General features: G+C 39.9%; 1 protein-coding gene across 1 annotated transcript in view; it reads left to right on the forward strand.

Moving 5' to 3' along the window:
- trabd2a (TraB domain containing 2A) overlaps nucleotides 1-19,688 on the forward strand; it is a 273,095-nt gene that overhangs the window by 215,558 nt on the left and 37,849 nt on the right. Inside the window, exon 6 of the mRNA XM_061876697.1 lies at nucleotides 11,510-11,600. Coding sequence (XP_061732681.1) covers nucleotides 11,510-11,600 — 91 coding nt within the window. The remainder of the gene's footprint in view (nucleotides 1-11,509; nucleotides 11,601-19,688) is intronic.

Here is a 19,688-nt window from a genome sequence, read left to right on the forward strand (position 1 = left end):
TTCAGTATTTTTGATTCAATAAATAAAATGTTTAAATATTCTCAACATCAATATGTATTATTCTAACTGATCTTGTTTGTCACACGGTTAATAAATGAAGCATACTTTTGTATTTATTTCCCCATATTTCTAATAAAATATAGTAACACAAACAAGCAGTAAAGATTATGGAGGGATTTTTCAATCAATCAATCAATGTTTATTTATATAGCCCTAAATCACAAGTGTCTCAATGGGCTGCACAAGCCACAACGACATCCACGCTTCAGCGCCCACATAAGGGCAAGGAAAAGCTCACAACCCAGTGGGATGTCAATGTGAATGACAATGAGAAACCTTGGAGAGGACCGCAAATGTGGGTAACCACCCCCCAAACCTCCCTCCCTCTAGGGGAGACCTGATGCAATGGATGTTGAGTGGGTCTGACATAATATTGTGAAAGTCCAGTCCATAGTGGATCTAACATTATATTGTGAAAGTCCAGTCAATAGTGGATCCAACAAAATAGTGAGAGTCCATTCCATAATGGATCTAACATAATAGTGAGAGTCCAGTCCTTAATGGATATAGTTAATAATGTGAGATTCCAGTCCATAGTGGATCCAACATAATAGTGAGAGTCCAGTCCTTAGTGGATCTAACATAATAGTGAGAGTCCAGTCCTTAGTGGATATAGTTAATAATGTGAGATTCCAGTCCATAGTGGATCTAACATAATAGTGAGAGTCCAGTCCATAGTGGATCTAACATACTTGTGTGAGAGTCCAGTCCTTAGTGGATCTAACATAATAGTGAGAGTCCAGTCCATAGTGGATCCAACATAATAGTGAGAGTCCAGTCCATAGTGGATCTAACATAATAGTGAGAGTCCAGTCCATAGTGGATCTAACATAATAGTGTGATAGTCCAGTCCATAGTGGATCTAACATAATAGTGTGAGAGTCCAGTCCATAGTGGATCCAACATAATAGTGAAAGTCCAGTCCATAGTGGATCCAATATAATAGTGAGAGTCCAGTCCATAGTGGATCTAACATAATAGTGTGAGAGTCCAGTCCATAGTGGATCCAACATAATAGTGAAAGTCCAGTCCATAGTGGATCCAACATAATAGTGAGAGTCCAGTCCATAGTGGATCTAACATAATAGTGAGAGTCCAGTCCATAGTGGATCTAACATAATAGTGAAAGTCCAGTCCATAGTGGATTTAACATAATAGTGAGAGTGTATTTTTGGTCCTGAACATAGGTAGTTTTATTCATTGTTGAATTTTTCTTTCCAATGTATATTAACTATTTTTTTTACATGAGATTTACACTTCATTTTATCATCCATTATTTCACCTATATTGTGATTTGTTTTCACCTTGTCAATTTCTGCTCCATCCATCTATATTTGTGTTTGACTTTCTCTCTTGCTGTCACCGAATAGCATTATTAAAATTTTACTATGATTCAAAGACAGGCTGTTTTTGTCAAACCGTCTTTTTTATTTATTCGTTTCATTGTATTTGCTTGTGTGTTCTCTCCTGATGAAAATACAGCTAGTCGTCTGCAAATAGTACTAACTTTAAGTCTTATGTGTACATAGAAGTTGAACAATTTCTGTATTGATCCGCAGGGTACAACACAATAGAAGTCAACAAGAAAACACAAAGCAGAAAACAATATAATGATAATAATAATGATTGTAAATTGTCTGTAACCATCCGTCAAAAGGAATCATTTTAAAACGTATCTGTGAGGTTTAGCAGACAATAATATCATACGTCTCTTTTTAAGGAAACAAAAGTCTCCATTCAGTGAATTTTAGGGTCATCACTAATTTTTTAATCAAAGACTTTTAATTTAGTTTTTTTAATTCCTTGAAATTGATGCACTGGCAAGCTGCACTGGCAAGCTGCACTGCAGACCTTTGAGTGGAATAAGTTCTTGTTAAGGTGACACTTGTAAAGTAGCCAAACCGGTGACAAAATTCAATTTTCTAAACATAAAAAAGGAATGCCTATTTTCCAACAAAGTGTGAACTTTTGCATTTTATCACCCCATAAAAAAAGCAACGCCGCGTCAATCCATGACTTTGTTTAGAGTTGCTGAGGTACAGCAAGGTGACATCATCAAAATGACTTTTATTCCTTTCTTCATTCACCACTGACAGTTGAACACAAACATGTCACTTTTCCTTGTTTTTTCAACCTTTTACTATTATTACAAAACTGTAAATCTTTTATGTTTCTTGGCCGGGAGCGCAACATACCGTCAACTCACAATTCACCGGCGCGGAAATGCCTGTTAAAGCCTTGCGAGTCATGACAAAATTGATGGTTTACAATCCTGAAGAATTTTCATCTATATACATTTGTGTGTGTGCGTGTGCACGGGCCCCTTTGAAGTTTGGAAACCCGCTCAGTCCTCTGAAGCTGGACATTGTGCCGAGCAGCTCCATTTGTCCCACCTTAATCCCCCTGACGTAAACGCACATAAATCACCTTGAGTTGTTTCTAAACGCGGGCTTGGCTGGAGAACTTAAACTCTCCATCTCGCTCACTCACTCGGCTTTCCAACTTCTGAAGAGCATTTACGGCTTCTGGCCATTCACTGAGCCCAGAAGTTCTCAAACTGGGGTCCGTGTACCACTTCCATCTTGTTGGTACGCCAAAGAATCACTTGATATAAGTACTGTGTTTTATTTTCCTACAGTTCCAACTCAGTGGTCTAGTGGTTAGAGCAGTGGTCACCAACCTTTTTGAAAGCAAGAGCTACTTCTTGGGTACTGATTAATGCGAAGTGCCACCAGTTTGATACACACTTAAATAAATTGCCAGAAATAGCCAAGTTGCTCAATTTACCTTTAATAAATAAATCTATACATATAAAAAAATGGGTATTTCTGTCAGTCATTCCGCCGTAATTTTTTTTCCCTTTTACGGAAGGTTTTTTCTAGAGAATAAATAATGAAAAAAACACTTAATTGAACGGTTTAAAGGAGGAGAAAACAGAAAAAAATGAAAATTAAATTTTGAAACATAGTTTATCTTCAATTTCGACTCTTTAAAATTCAAAAATTCAACCGAAATAAATTAAGAGAAAAAGTAGCTAATTCAAATCTTTTTGAAAAGATTAAAAAAAATATTAATGGAAAATCATTAGTAATTTTTCCTGAATTTTGATGACATGTTTTAAATAGGTTAAAATCCACTTTGAAATACAATTTTAATTTGATTTTACAGATTTTTCTAGATTTGCCAGAATATTTTTATTTATTTTAATCATAATAAGTTTAATATTTCACAAATATACTTTGTCAAAAAACAGAAGCTTAAATGAAGAATTAAATTAAAATGTATTTATTATTTTTTACAATAAAATAAAAAAAATACTTGACCATTGATTTAAATTGTCAGGAAAGAAGAGGAAGGAATTTAAAAGGTAAAAATGTATATGTGTTTAAAAATCCTAAAATCATTTTTAAGGTTGTATTTTTTCTCTAAAATTGTCTTTCTGAATGTTATAAGAAGCAAAGTAAAAAAAAAAAAATGAATTTATTTAAACAAGTGAAGACCAAGACTTTAAAATATTTTCTTGGATTTTCAAATTCTATTTGAGTTTTGTCTCTCTTAGAATTAAAAATGTCGAGCACAGCGAGACCAACTTGCTAGTAAATAAGTAAAATTAAAAAAATAGAGGCAGCTCACTGGTAAGTGCTGCTATTTGAGCTATTTTTAGAACAGGCCAGCGGGCGACTCATCTGATCCTTACGGGCGACCTGGTGCCCACGGGCACCGCGTTGGTGACCCCTGGGTTAGAGTGTCCGCCCTGAGATCGGTAGGTCATGAGTTCAAACCCCGGACGAGTCATACCAAAGACTATAAAAAATGGGAGCCATTACCTCCCTGCTTGGCACTCAGCATGAAGGGTTTGAATTGGGGGTTAAATCGCCAAAATGATTCCGAGGGCACGGCCAACGCTGCTGCTCACTGCTCTCCTCACCTCCCAGGGGGTGAACAAGGGGATGGGTCAAATGCAGAGGAAAAATTTCTCCACATCTATTGTGTGTGTGACAATCATTGGTACTTTAACTTTGATTAAAACTAGGATTGTACGGTATACCAGTATTAGTATAGTACCGCGATACAAATTAATCATATTTGGGACTATACCGCCTCTGAAAAGTGCTGGTCCGATTTTGCAATTTTTTGTAGAAAAGTACCCAAGAGTATCCAAATAATTTTGGTACCGATACCAGTACCAAAATTATTGGGACATTATCGGGCATCAGGACAACACTAATTCAAACACAGTGTTACTGTTCAAACTGTATGTAATGTAGCAGTTACCAACAATATGAAGTATACTTCTTTAAAAAGAACCTCTGCCTTGTTCTGAATAAATAGGGTCGGCAACCTAAAATGTTGAACGACCCATATTGAACTAAAAATACAAAAAAAAAATCTGTCTGGAGCCACAGAAAATGTAAAGCCTTATACAAGTGTTACAATGAAAGCAACACAAGATGTGTCTGTATTGGCCTACTATCAAAATGACGATGTGTCGCAGGCTGATGCAAATCTTCGTTGACAAGAATGTCATATTTGTCATGTTCTGTGGTCACTTCTTGTTTAGTTATGTTCTGTTTGATTTTTGGACTCTTTGTGCGTTCTTGTTTGTTTTGTCACCATGACAACCAATTAGTTCACCTGATTCATTTGGACTCACGCACCTGCGTTAATCATGTCACCATTCGTCATGCTCCACTCTTGATACACTCTTGATACCCCTGACATTATCCATGCTCGTTTTTTCACGTCACAGTAAGTGTTTTTGTTTTTATGTCCATAGTTCTGCCTTTGTGCTAGTTTTCGTTTTCTAAGCCAAGTTTATTCTCCCCCTTGTGCGCGCCTTTTATTTGTTCTTTTTTGAGTAAAATTAAATCATGTCGTTACCTTCATGTTGTGTCCAGTCAAGTCGTTTTGCACCCCAGGAGAACATTCAACCCAGCGAGCTGCGAAAACCTCGCAGTAAGCTGCTCCAAAGTCCAAAATAATGGATTTTGGACAATATTGACAATATTTATTCTACACATGTAGCTTGGTTGGTAGAGCGGCCGTGCCAGCACCTTCAGGGTTCCAGGTTTGATCCCCGTTTCCGCCATCTTAGTCACTGTTGTTGTGTCCTTGGGCAAGATACTTTACCCACCTGCTCCGACTGCTCCACCCACACTGGTTTACATGTCATCTACATATTGGGTTTCACTATGTAAAGCGCTTTGAGGCACTAGAGAAAAGCGCTATATACATATAATTCACTTCATATTTTTACAACATTGAAAAACATTAATGAAACAGAGGCTTATCAGAGGGTTAGAGAGCGCCTGGAAATTACTAACTTAAAATGGTCACAGGTATATATCTCATACTTGCCAACCTTGAGACCTCAGAATTCGGGAGATGGGGGGAGAGGCAGCAAAGTTTTGTACATTGTAGCGCCCCGGAAGAGTTAGTGCTGCAAGGGTTCTGGGTATTTGTTCTGTTGTGTTTATGTTGCGTTACGGATGTGTTTGTCATTGTTGTTTGGTGTGGGTTCACAGTGTGGCGCATTTTTGTAACAGTGTTAATGTTGTTCATCCGGCCACCCTCAGTGTGACCTGTATGGCTGTGGGCCAAGTATGCAGGGTATTCACTTGTGTGTGTGTAAAAGCCGCATATATTATGAGACTTGGCACTGAAATTGGGGAGACTCCCGGGAAAATTCTTTACAAGCTGGGTAACATTTGCTGTGGTCCATAACGACATTATCGGAAATGCAACCAATATGACATACAGATATTATGTCATGAGACATGCAAATATAAATTAAATACACAGAGGACACCCGTCCATCCATCCATTTTCTACCGCTTATTCCCTTTTGGGGTCGCGGGGGGCGCTGGCGCCTATCTCAGTTACAATCGGGCGGAAGGCGGGTACACCTTGGACAAGTCGCCACCTCATCGCAGCACAGAGGACACAAGTAAAGGAAATTAGAAGAGCTCCAATATACCTAGAAACAAGGCATAAGGATGCAATATGTACATACAGCTAGCCTAAATAGCATGTTAACATTGATTAATTTGCGGTCATTCAGTGACCATATGTGCCTGATTAGCACTACAACAAGTCAACAACATTATCAAAGCTCACCTTTGTGCATTCACGCACAGCATAAAACGTTTGGTGGACAAAATGAGACAATGGAGTGGCAAAATATAAGTCTTCTGTGGCAGCATCAGAGAAAGTTGTACACGTAAACAAAGTACAGTGAGCTCAATTACTCTCATCAGTGAAGCATGTTTAAGATCAACAGTGATATTTCTAACAATTAGGAAGGTTTGTGTCTTGTTTTAAAACAAAAACAAATATTTTTTCCCCCCATCTTCTTCCATTTTCATAACATTTGTGAAAAAGCTCCAGCCGCATGCGGCTCTAGAGCTGCGGGTTGCTGACCCCAGACTTTGGCCTACTACGCTACTTGGAGAAATAAGTATTTTCTGAGGTGGTACTAGGTGAAAAAAGTTTGAGAAGCACTGACTTGGAAAAAGAATTGCAAAATAGTAATGATAAAACACGCAGAATGCTGTCAAAAACTAAAATCCTGACCAACCAACAAAAACCCCTGAAAAAACTGTTATAATTTAAAAAAGTCAATTTTAGAGAGGCCAGATAGTATCATGGCAGCGATTGTGCATCTCGACCAGTCGCTTTCTGGCGATAGCTCTGGGCCAGATTAAAGTGGCGGGTTTCATTGTTCACACGGCTCTATGGCGCTACGGCTGAGCGGGCCCCAACAATGGGACCGTGCTCCCCTTTGTCAGAGTAAAGGGTCGGAATGGAGACCTCTTGACACAGCAACCTGAAGCCTCAATGACCCCACTTCACCTAGCTGAGAGGGTCACAGGGAGATGGAAAGTGGCGATGGTGGCGGATGTAGACAGGAAGGGAGGATGCAAAATCAAAGGGGGAATTGAGACGAAAATGGCGGATAAGACTCAAAAGGAAAGGAGGATTAACATAAAGAAAGCGGGGTACGAAACATGATGAGTTAGATGATAAAGTCATGAAAACGGAAAAGAGCTGAATGAAATTGCACGACAAATTGTGACACAACTGTGCAGGATTTACAGAGTTTTTATATTTTGTTATGTTTTAACTGCAATTCATTGGGGTTAATACATAGAAATTTGCATCAAAGCTTAAGTAATAGTGAGGGAGCAACTGCATCACACAAGTTTATAGTCTGACTATGTTCAACCTGCAGGTCTATTCCATTTATTGTTACCCACATGCTACATGTATCTGATTTCAAAAAATAAAATAAAATTATGTCAAAGGGAACATTACAATGCCACATTTTTTAAAATTTGACTGAGGCCTCGTTCGTATGTGGTTATTAAGGGGCGGAACATCAAATGATTGACCCCAATACACAAGAGTCCTGACGGGCTTCTGCATCCCACCCTAAACCCAACGTTGCCACCCTGTACAAACAATTGGTATGTCTACATGCACTACAAACGTATGAATATAAAAAAATTGAGGACCAAAGTTTGCCTCCCATGGACTCAGGTCACCGAGGCTCTACTTTGGAGCCAGGCCTGGAGGTGGGGCTCAAAGGCGAGCGCATAGTGGCCGGGCCTGCTCCCATGGGGCCCTGAAGGGCACAGCCTGACGAGGCAATGTAGTTTCCCCTTTCAACCGGCTCACCACCCATGAGAAGGGGCATTGCAGTTGGGTGCTCTGTGAGCTGGGCAGCAGTCAAAGGCAGGGTTCCTGGCGGTACAATCGTCAGCTACAGAAGCTAGCTCTTGGGACGTAAAACGTCACCTCGCTGGAGGGGAATGTGCCTGAGCTGGTGCACGAGTTAGTGAAGTTCCGGCTGGTCTCACTTCGATGCACAGCAAGTGCTGGACTCTCTCTAAGTCGATTGACAAAAGAGTAGCTTCCCTCCGCCTCCGGGTGGGGGAACGGGTCCTGACCGTTGTTTAAGCTTATGCACCTAACCGCCCTTTTTGGAGTCCCTACAGTACTCTAGAAAGTGCTGGACAGTGTTCCCTCTGGTGATTGGCAACGACACTGAGACCAGGAGAGGCATGATTGGGATAAACGGCCGCCCTTATCTGAAACAGAGTGGTGTTTTGTTATTGGACTTTTGTACTTGTCACAAATTGTCCATAACAAACACCATGTTCAAACATAAGGGTGTCCATAGCTGGGACGGAGAGGCTTCGCAGTGTCTCGACTGGGTGAGCAGGTGTCGGACACCTCAGTCACCTTGGACGTATCCTCGCTCATCCATGCGGACTGGACATTGGCCGAGAGTGGAGTCGGCTGTCTTGGTTGCTTTGTTGGGTCTGCTTCTGTCTCTGGCCATGCTCCCTCCTCCCCAGCGGACAATGGCGTGGAACACCGCAGAGGCCACCACAGTGTATATGTTTATTTTACTTTTTATTCATAGCTGTATGTAGAAGTGGCTGCTTGTATCTGCTGCTTTAATGTCTTTAATGTCCTCTGTGTTCTTTGATGTTTGATGTTTCCCTCTTGTGTACTATGGGTATGAGTTGTTGTTTTTTTGTTTTTGTTTTTTTTTCCTTTGGCCTCAGTCTGCACCCCCACTACAGGGCCCAGGCTAAGACCGATTTTTTTAATTTTATTTTAATCTTCTATTCTTTTCTTCCCCCCATGTTTACCTGTATGTCATCTTTTTTGTAAGGGGCGCTGGAAGCCGGCAGACCCGTCAGCGATCCTGTTCTGTCTCCCTGTAATGTTTGTCTGATCTTGAATGGGATTGTGCTGAAAATTGTAATTTTCCTGAAGGAACTCTCCTGACGGAATAAATAAAGTACTATCTAATCTATCTAGTCTAATCTAATATGTGCACTTCGCACCAGGACACCCTAGGCCACAGTTCGTAGAACGACTTTGTGGTTGTATCGTCCGGTTGTATCTCATATTTTGGACACTCGAGTGAGAGCGGCGGAGCTTTCAACCGGTCACCACCTGGTGGAGAGTCCGCTCCAATAGCGAGGCAGGATGCCGGAAAGACCTGGCAGGCCCAAATGTATAGTGAGGATCGGATGGGAACGTCTGGCAGTCTCCCGTCAGAGAGAGTTTCAATTACAAACTTCGAACATGTTACGAGGGAGGTGTAACATATTGAGTCAGAGTGGACCGTGTTTGGGGGGGGGGTCCTCTCCAAGGTTCTCATAGTCATCATTGTCACTGGCGTCCCACTGGGTGTGAGTTCTCCCTGCCCACTGGGTGTGAGTCTTCCTTGCCCTTATGTGGGTTCTTCCAAGGATGTTGTAGTCGTAGTGGTTTGTACAGTCCTTTGAGACATTTGTGATTTAGGGCTATATAAATAAACATTGATTGATTGATTGTCCAGGCAGCTGATCTGAGCCGCAAGGTGGTCGGTGCCTGCCATGGCGGTAATCCCAGAACCCCCTGGTGGACACCAACCGTCAGGGATGCCGTTAAGCTGTCCTATCAGGTCCTTCTGACTCATTGGACTCCAGAAGTAGCGGACAGACACCGACAGACCAAGCAGTGTCCAACTTAGGCGGTTGCAGAGGCAACAACTCAGACATGGCAGGAGTTCAGAGAAGCCATGGAAAACGACTTCCGGACGGCTTCGAAGTGATTCTGGACCGCCATCCGCCGCCTTAGGAGGGGGAAGTATTGCACTGTCAACACTGTGTATAGTGCGGACAGTGTACTGTTGATGTTGACTGGAGATGTGGAATACTTTGAAAACCTCCTTAATCCCACCTAAACATCTTCCATTGAGGAAGCAGTGCCTGGTTACTTTGCGGTGGGCTCTCCTATTTCTGTAGCTGAAGTTGCCGAGGTGGTTAAGAAGCTCTCGAGGGTGTATGGGAGTTTGCCCAACCAGTCTACGTGTGTTTTGTGGACTTGGAGAAGGCATTCAACCGTGTCCCTCGGGAAGTCCTGTGGAGAGTGCTTAGAGAGCATGGGGTATAAGACCGCCTGATTGTGGCGGTCCGCTCCCTGTATGATCAGTGTCAGAGCATGGTCCGCATTGCCGGCGAAAAGTCGTATCCGTTTCCAGTGAGGGTTGGACCCCACCAGGGCTGCCCTTTGTCACCGATTGTGCGATTTTATGGAGATAATTTCTAGGCGCAGTTAGGGCCTTGATGGGATCTGGTTTGGTGGCAGCAGGATTAGGTCTCTGCTTTTGGAGGATTATGTGGTCCTGTTGGCTTCATCTGACCAGGATCTTCAGCTCTCGCTGGATCAATTTGTCAATGAGTGTGAAACGACTGGGATGAAAATCAACACATCCAAGTCCATGTTTCTTGCCCGGAAAACAGTGAAGTGCCATCTCCGGGTCTGGGAGTAGATCTTGCCCCTAATGGAAGAGTTCAAGTACCTTGGGGTCTTGTTCATGAATGAGGGAAGTGTAGATCGCGAGATCGACCGGCGGATGTGTGCAGCATCTGCAGTGATGCGGAACCTATGGTGAAGATGGAGCTAAGTCAAAAGGCAAAGCTCTCAAGCTCCTCACTCATGGTAAGGAGCTTTGGGTTATGACCGAAAGGACAAGATGATGGGTATAAGCAGCCAAAATGAGTTTCCCTCACCGGGTGTCGAGGCGCTCCCTTTGAGATAGGGTGAGAAGCATTTTCACAGTTCACAGTAAAGCCACTGCTCCTCCACATTTAGAGGAGCCAGATTAGGTGGTTCAGGCATCCGGGAGGTGTTTATCAATCAATCAATCAATCAATGTTTATTTATATAGCTCTAAATCACAAGTGTCTCAAAGGGCTGCACAAGCCACAATGACATCCACGGTACAGAGCCCACATAAGGGCAAGGAAAAACTCACCCCAGTGAGTTGTCGGTGACAATGACTATGAGATGGATGTCGAGCGGGTCTAGCATGATATTGTGAAAGTCCAGTATACAGTGGATCCAACATAACAGTGAGAGTCCAGTCCATAGTGGATCCAAAATAGTAGTGAGAGTCCCATCCATAGTGGAGCCAGCAGGAGACCATCTCAAGTGGAGACAGGTCAGCAGCGCAGCGTTTAGGGCCAGTAGAAGACCATGAGAAAGACTTAGGACATGTGAGAGACTATGTCTCCCAGCTGGCCTGGGAACACCTCGGTATCCCCCTAGAAGAGCTGGACGAAGTAACTGGGGGGGAGAAGTCTGGGCTTCTGGGCTTAGGCTGCTGCCCCCGTGACCCGACTTTGGATAAGTGGAAGAAGATGGATGGATGGACATGGGTGCCTATTTTGTATACATATACATACATACATATATATATATAGATATATATATATATATATATATATATATATATATATATATATATATATATATATATATATATCTATATATATATATGTGTATATATATATATATATATATATATATATATATATATATATATATATATATATATATATACAAATATGGAGATATTTTTTTTAAAACCCTCTTTTAATTGCAGGTCACTTCCTGGGCAACAATACAGTAATTGATGTGCTTCGTCGTCAAGGATACGAGGTAGAGCACACCCCAGCTGGGCAGCCCATTAACAGGTAATGTACTTAAGCGCAAATAAACACACATTCACACACTCACAGTTAGAGATTTCTCACCTGTCACACCAATACATCACTCACTGAAGGCAGCAGGATGTATTGTCTATTTCTTCTTGTGGGCTTCATCACCCATGTAAAGGACTGGTCATCACAAGAGTAGAAGGACTCAACAAGTGTGTGTTTGAAAACACAAACGTGTAAAAGCTCATATTTTATCACTTAAACAAGTTTAAGGTTCCTGCCAGTAAAAATGTATTTCAACATGTTTTTGCTGACTTGATTCCAAATGGGAAATCATTTTGAAAGGTAATGCGACTTCATAGCTGGTATGTGCTCATCTGTAGACGTGAAACAGATGTTCCTGTAACGCTTCAAAATGTGTTGCCTGCAAACAATCAACAATGGCCCCCGGCTGTTATCCACTTGATTAATTCTCATTTTTTTACTTCCTCCCATATGTCCGAAAACATGAATAGTTGTGTCATGGCTTTCCTCAGGTCCTAATTGCTCTGATCTGGAGAGTTTTAAGTAGAGTGCATCATAAATCTACATATTGATAAAATGACAGATACATGAGTTGGGGCCTCTGTCCATATGCAGGTTAAAATAAAAAATAGTTGGACAAAACTGTACTAATATCGTGATGTATTGCAGCATTATCAACACACCAGCGTCAAGTACTGATATTGATGCTGTTGTATTTTTATTAGAATAGAATAGAAAGTACTTTATTGATCCCTGGGGGAAATTCAGTACCACAGTCCGCTCACAATAGACAAAATAATAATAAATAATATATATATTATATATATAATATACAATATATGAATAGTATAAATATATTCTACATTTAAGTGCAGTCAAGGAATATACTTTATACAGTCTGATGATTATTTTGTGAATGTCTGTATTCTCTCCCATTTACAAGCAACAAACACCCAATGAAGCATGTTTTATTATGTTTTTCTTTTTAACGCTACAGTTACGTTCAGTTCTGGGGGCAATCAATGGATTGCAATTAGACTGTTTGTCTCGGAAGACAATTTGCCTCCCATTCAAGCAGGCTTCATTAGTTCATGCTTAAGGACCTAGATTGATCAGTTCTAGACTAAATGCTGGTGCCAGAGTCGCAACTATTTATACCCAACAAGAGGAGGGCGCGCTCAGGCAAGGATGGTTTTGCCCTATTGTAGTGTAAAAAAACAACTGTTGAGTAGCAAAGGAGCAGCTTTGTCAATGCCAGCAGTAGTTTTGTTAGGGCTTTGGCACCAACATGCAGACAAGATCTGACCAATGTAAGTTTTGGAGCATGTACCGACGGAGCCAGCTCGTCCATATGCTAAGTGCGTTTTGATAAAAAGTTTGTTTTGTTTTGGCTTGAAGACGGCATATACAGGGAGTGTTTGTCAGAAAGAAATGTGTCAACCGAATGAAAATTAGATGTATAAAAAAAGTGTTTCATGTTTCCTCTCTAAGGTTCTCATAGTCATCATTGTCACCGACGTCCCACTGGGTCATTATTGTCACCGATGTCCCACTGGGTGTGAGTTTTCCTTGCCCTTATGTGGGCCTACCGAGGATGTCGTGGTGGTTTGTGCAGCCCTTTGAGACACTAGTGATTTAGGGTTATATAAGTAAACATTGATTGATTGATTGATGTATTAAGATTATCGCACTGTATTGTGAAAATATCATTGGCAAACTATCCCAAGTCAATCTAAGATTCCTTTGTAACGCGTTAGTACATTTTTGGTACAGTTTAGTCAGTGGACCTATTACCAGTGCACAACAAATGTGTCTTTTGCTCTCAAATGAAACAGATAAGATATGTTTTGCCAAACTGAACATTCCAAAGTTCTTCAAATTTCCTTTTTTTGCATCAGGAGATAGTCTGCAGTCAAAAAATTTTGACGGTCAAATTTTCGTTGCAACCTTCTTCAATAGTGTCAAAAGAATAGGCTTATATTAATATTATATACTGTACTTTGAATCCAAACGACTGTAACTGACGTATGCGCTGTGCCGTTTTTGCTTACATGTTACGTACATTGCGTAAGTTATTTACAAAAGTAAGTCAAAAGATAAAGCCAACGTAATCCAACCTGATGTCCATGTCTCCTCTACTTAACATATATATATATATATATATATATATATATATATGTATATATATATATATATATGTATATATATATATATATATATATATATATATATATATATGTATATATATATATATATACACATATATATATATATATATATATATATATATATATATATATATATATATATATATGAACATTATATTTCTTTATTTCTTTAAGTTGTTTTTACCTTAAAAAAAGATTTTAAAGTGTAGTGACTTTTATTTTACAAAGTAGTAGGAGTTGGGACCTTGTTCATTTATGGAATCCGGTCAATTTCCTTTGTTTTCACTTAATCGAATTGTGCATGCAAGTAACGCCGAGGTCGCAATGGGGCCACATTAGACCCCGTGCATGTTGGAGTATGATAAAGATCACATTTTACCTGCAGATGTAAACAGTTAGCTGGATTTTCAGAGTTTGAAAAAATCCGATTTGGGCGACTTTGGCCTGCAGTGTAAACGTGGTCAGTTACACAGACAATAATATGACCGATCCGATTTCAAGTCCTGATCCGATACTTTGACAATAGATTATAGAACTGATAAAGTTTTCTTGCAAGTAACTAAACACACATTTTTTTAAAGCATATTTTATCACATTTCTATTTTGGTAAGATTGTTGTAAATCAGATAATATATTCAATTTCTGGTATTGAATGCTACATCCGTTTTTATTCAGCAAAACAAAGTGGCTAGTGCACAATAACTATCCATCCACCCATCCATTTTCTACCGCTTATTCCCTTTTGGGGTCGCGGGGGGCGCTGGCGCCTATCTCAGCTACAATCGTGCGGAAGGCAGGTACACCCTGGACAAGTCGCCACTTCATCGCAGGGCCAACACAGATAGACAGACAACATTCGCACTCACATTCACACACTAGGGACCATTTAATGTTGCCAATTGACCTATGCACAATAACTAAACAAAAGCAAAAACTATTGGTGTTACGGTACAAGGGGAAGAAGACGGCACAAAATGAAGGGACGTAGTTAGCTCTATTTATTATAGTATGGAGTGTGAAAACTAATGCAAAATGTGTATGCGTGCAACTATGTGTAGGGATTAAATGTTGAGTGTTTCTGGTAGTATAGAGCCAGGTGTGGAAGTCCAAGGGGGCAAGGCAAGCTCGGAGGTCCGTGGGCTGGCGTGAGGTCAAGAGAAAGAGCGAGGCGTCAAAGTCCGGATCCAGGTGGGAGGTTGAGATCCAAGAGGCAGCCAGGGAACTAGAGGGAATACAGGAAAACGAGACACACACCTTGTGACGCGGGAACGGAGGACTGCTGCTGGAGACAAATGAACACGGAGGTGGGGAAACACGAAGAGAGAGAGTGTGCATAGAGCTAGAGATTGTCGGCTTACTGTATTGGAACAGGTCGCTACGTTCTGGTCCTGAACGCAGGTTTGCACTGACTTAAGAAGCCCAGGGAGCTCATTAGCGACAGGTGTGCAGATTGTTGATTGATTGCAGCCGCTTGCTGCAGCGGGGGGGGGGGGGGGGGGGGGCACCCACAGGAGCGTGCTTGGAGGTGCGCTCAGCGCAGCGCAGAGAAGAATGCGAACTGGAATGTGCCCGGGTCGTGACAATTGGCTCCCATTTTAAATCGTTTGGGTTTTGCTCTCAAAGCCTTCCTTTATCCAAAGATTTACTCCATGACTTTGTAAAAAATAACAACAACGACCAAAACAATGATTCTGTAGCAAAAATAAATACTTTAGTATTGTTTATATATTGATGATATTCTAGGCGTTGACATCTGGATCGATCACAGCAACTTTACATTGAAACTTTAGAAATTAGCTTCTTGTGTCGTCCTGCTCAATGTGTGTGTGTGTGTGTGTGTGTGTGTGTGTGTGTGTGTGTGTGTGTGTGTGTGTGTGTGTGTGTGTGTGTGTGTGTGTGTGGTTTAGCATGCTGAGCCATTCATTTTCCTATTGTCCTCAAGGGATAATGTACTTGGAAGAAACTTAGTTTATTTTTCGCTGTTGTGGTCAGGATTAGTATTTTAGAAGTTGCTTCACACTGTGGATAGATATTGCGTTCGTGGCAGCTTCCTCTTAAATTGTAGCCGCTGTTCTGGCAAGACATACACCCTCCTGCCATTCATGCAACTCCTGCATGTGTATGATAAGGAATATCCATCCATCCATCCATTTTCTACCGCTTATTCCCTTTTGGGGTCGCGGGGGGCGCTGGCGCCTATCTCAGCTACAATCGGGCGGAAGGCATATGGAAATATAATTATGTCTCCCTAAGCATGCATCCCTTTTGAAGGGATCTTTTATACAAGTACAATTGTGAGCCAGGTAAACACTGTCTGCTCGCCAGCCGATCACCGATCTTTAAAAAAAAAAAGGAAATTTCGGCCTCCGATACAATTCCTCAATCAGGATCAGGATATCTCCAGTCCGTCTATTTACGACAATATAACACTTATTGCAGAAATTCAAAATCGTAATACAATCATTGGCAAAACATTGTGAGATACTTCTTTAGTTTTTACACCCAATGCCAGTGGTGTTAGTGTTAGTTGTCAAATCAGCTCTCTTTTGTGATTTTTGGCAAAGCATCAGCATCTTACATCCAACATCAAAAGACACCACCATTTTTAAATACAATTACGTGTTTTTATGCACCCCAATCCAAACTGCAAACAATACCATAGGAAGGAATTCACTAGATCTTGTTGACCGTGTTATTGCTTAAAAGTACAGACCTCTATTCCTTGAACCCCACATGCCAGCTCATTTTAGTAAGCGACTCAGGTTTGATGAAAAATGACTTCACTGATATGTTTATTCCTTGTGGCCTTCCACACCTTTTGCACTTTCCACCTCATAAACCGCACCGTCATTATGTCTGGACTGACCACCTATGAAGTGTTATGGAAAGGATTGATTTAGCACAGCAAGTGAGGCATGTTATGCAGTGGAGCGTAATATTTAGTGCTGGTGGCTATCACTGAATAGGTTGAAATATATATATATATATATATATATATATATATATATATATATATATATATATATATATATATATATATATATATATATATATATGTATATATATATATATATATATATATATATATATATATATATATATATATATATATATATACCTTAAGGGTGTAACGGTACACAAAAATTTCGGTTTGGTACGTATCTCGGTTTAGAGGTCACGGTTTGGTTCATTTTTGGTACAGTAAGAAAACAACCAAATATAAATTTTTTGGTTATTTATTTACCAAATTTGTAAACAATGGCTTTATCCTTTTAACATTGGGAACACTATAATAATTCTGCCCACTTTAATCCACATTAAACTGCCTCAAGTTGTTGCTTTGATTAAATAAAATGACAAAACCTTTTTTCTACATATAAAAAGTGCAACATTAAACAGTTTCAAGTCAACTCATCATGCTTAATTTATTACAGCATTTGGGAAGCCTGTAGTTGACTTTTATTATGTAAATGTTATATTTTTGTCAAAATGTGATTGCAGGCACCCTGCCATTCAAATCTAGGCTGCTACATTACTAATAATTAATGTAACTATAGCTGAAAAATAGTACAACTGCAATAGGAGAGACTACTCATCCCTGAAATCTATGGAATTCATGCTAGTTCATGTGAAATAACAGACAGACAGGGCTTTGCTGCCCCTAACACACACTCACACACACACACACACACACACACACGCAAACACACATACGTGTTTGGGTGACATATGAGGACTTATGACAAAAACGTGACATATGGGGACATGCCTTTCCAATGGTCCTGCATGCCTGGGAATCAGACGGTTAGTGAACCAGAATTTTAGAAACACAGTGGTCTATTGAGATTTTTGCAACTCTTTTGTTTTTTTCTGAACCTGATTTTTATGGTACATATGAGGACTTGTCAGGTTTAGGTGACAAATGAAGACCAGAGTGTTTAAGATTTCAAGTTTATGTGACATATGATGACCATGACGTCACCGAGTGTTTAAGATTTCAGGTTCATGTGACATATGATGACCATGACGTCACAGAGTGTTTAAGATTTCAAGTTTATGTGACATATGATGACCATGACGTCACAGAGTGTTTAAGATTTCTAGTTTGTGAAATATGACAACCATGACGTCACAGAGTGTTTAAGATTTCAGGTTCATGTGACATATGAGGCTAATGACATCAGAGACTTAACAAAACCACCTGAGTTGGTTTAGTTGATGTGTTGTCATTTAAAAAAAAAATCCCAATCCCATGCTACTGTAATCTAAAACCAAGAAGAGTTTAAAAGAAACATGGGTAAAAATGTAATTGTCGATTAAGTGTAACTGAATTGTTTTTGTGGATTTTGTCGCTAAGAATGATCTGGAATAAATACAAAACGCTTGCTGTTTATTTTGCTTTTTTAATTGCTGGTAACATACTCAAACTACCACAGAAGATGTGGGAAAACATTTTTTTTTCCTTTTTTAAATATAATTCTGTTATGGATGTAGTACTTGATCTCAAGCCAATCTCTGTCCTGTAGAGTTACTAGTTCTTTATGGAGGGAGGCTTCACAATCTTTTTTACCTGGTACTTTGTTGCCAGTTACAAAATGCAACATGTGTCATTCAACTGCTTCCACTTCTTCCCCTTTGCAGCTGTCATAAAGGAGACAAAATACAATTTCTTACTGAAGGAATAATGACTATAACACAGTGAAAAGGTGCAAAACGTAATATAATATTCTAGTAAATGATGTGGATTATTTATTTACCCCGCTTTGGAGTGTACCAAGTGGAAGAAGCTTGAGACATACCCACTTCCAGCGATTTGTCCTGCTGTCAATCTGAAAGGAAGAATTAGAAAACTGTAAAAGTAAACATTTAACATATTGTGCTTTGTGAAGCAGCGGAGTATATGTGTTGTCTGTCCATTTATGAATAATGCAGACCAGGAGTGTTGGCTGAGTTCTTAACGTTTGCTTTCAGAGCGTGCATATCACAACATACAAGATGCCGTCATGGCGACACAACCTATACCGGGCTACCGCGCATGCTCCTCACTCCTGTTGCATGCTGGGTAGGGTAGTTCTTTTTTTCCCTGGCTCATAACATTACAATATAGTACCATGTATATGCGTTCAGTTTATCAAAGCACCAAGCAAACAGATATGCCATCCATCCATTTTCTACCGCTTATTCCCTTTCAGATATGGTCATAATTATTTTAAGTGCACTACGCAGAATAAACACAACATTATTAATATTGCTACTAAGGATAATTTGATCAAAAATTCCCTAAAACAGCCCACTACCTATAATATAGGTTTTTTAAACATAAGATCCCTGATAAAAAAAAAATGTTTCTGCTGTTACCTCAGAAATTGCCTGTTCAGATGTTATGATTGTGGCTCAGAGATTTGTATGTAGATTATATTTATTTTCCATAACAAACAGGATAACTTAAATACCCTGGCAGTGGCAATAAGCTTAAATGTTTGTATTTACATTTTTGGAGTTGATTTTCATAAAATATGCTATTTAACTGCTACTGTTTAACAAGGACTGATTTAAATTGTGTTTGCACAACAAATGTTTTGGCGCTTTTGTTCATGTGGGAGAATATTCCAATAAAGGTGCACTACACACTACTTTTGAATTCATTATTGGGCTTTGCGTATACAATGCAGTTAATCGCGATTAATAAGAGAAATAGTGCGATTAACTTCGATTAAACATTTTAATCGTTGCCCAGCCCTAATATATATACAAAAAAGTTGGGAAAATTGTGTTAGATGTAAATATAAACTGAATACAATGATTTGCAAATCCTTTTCAACCCATATTCAATTGAAAGCATTACAAAGACAACATATTTGATGTTAAAACTCAAACTTTTTTTTTTTTGCAAATAATAATTAACTTAGAATTTCATGGCTGCAACACGTGC

The sequence above is a fragment of the Nerophis ophidion genome, linkage group LG17 (assembly GCF_033978795.1).
Source record: "Nerophis ophidion isolate RoL-2023_Sa linkage group LG17, RoL_Noph_v1.0, whole genome shotgun sequence".
Taxonomy (NCBI): Eukaryota; Metazoa; Chordata; class Actinopteri; order Syngnathiformes; family Syngnathidae; genus Nerophis; species Nerophis ophidion.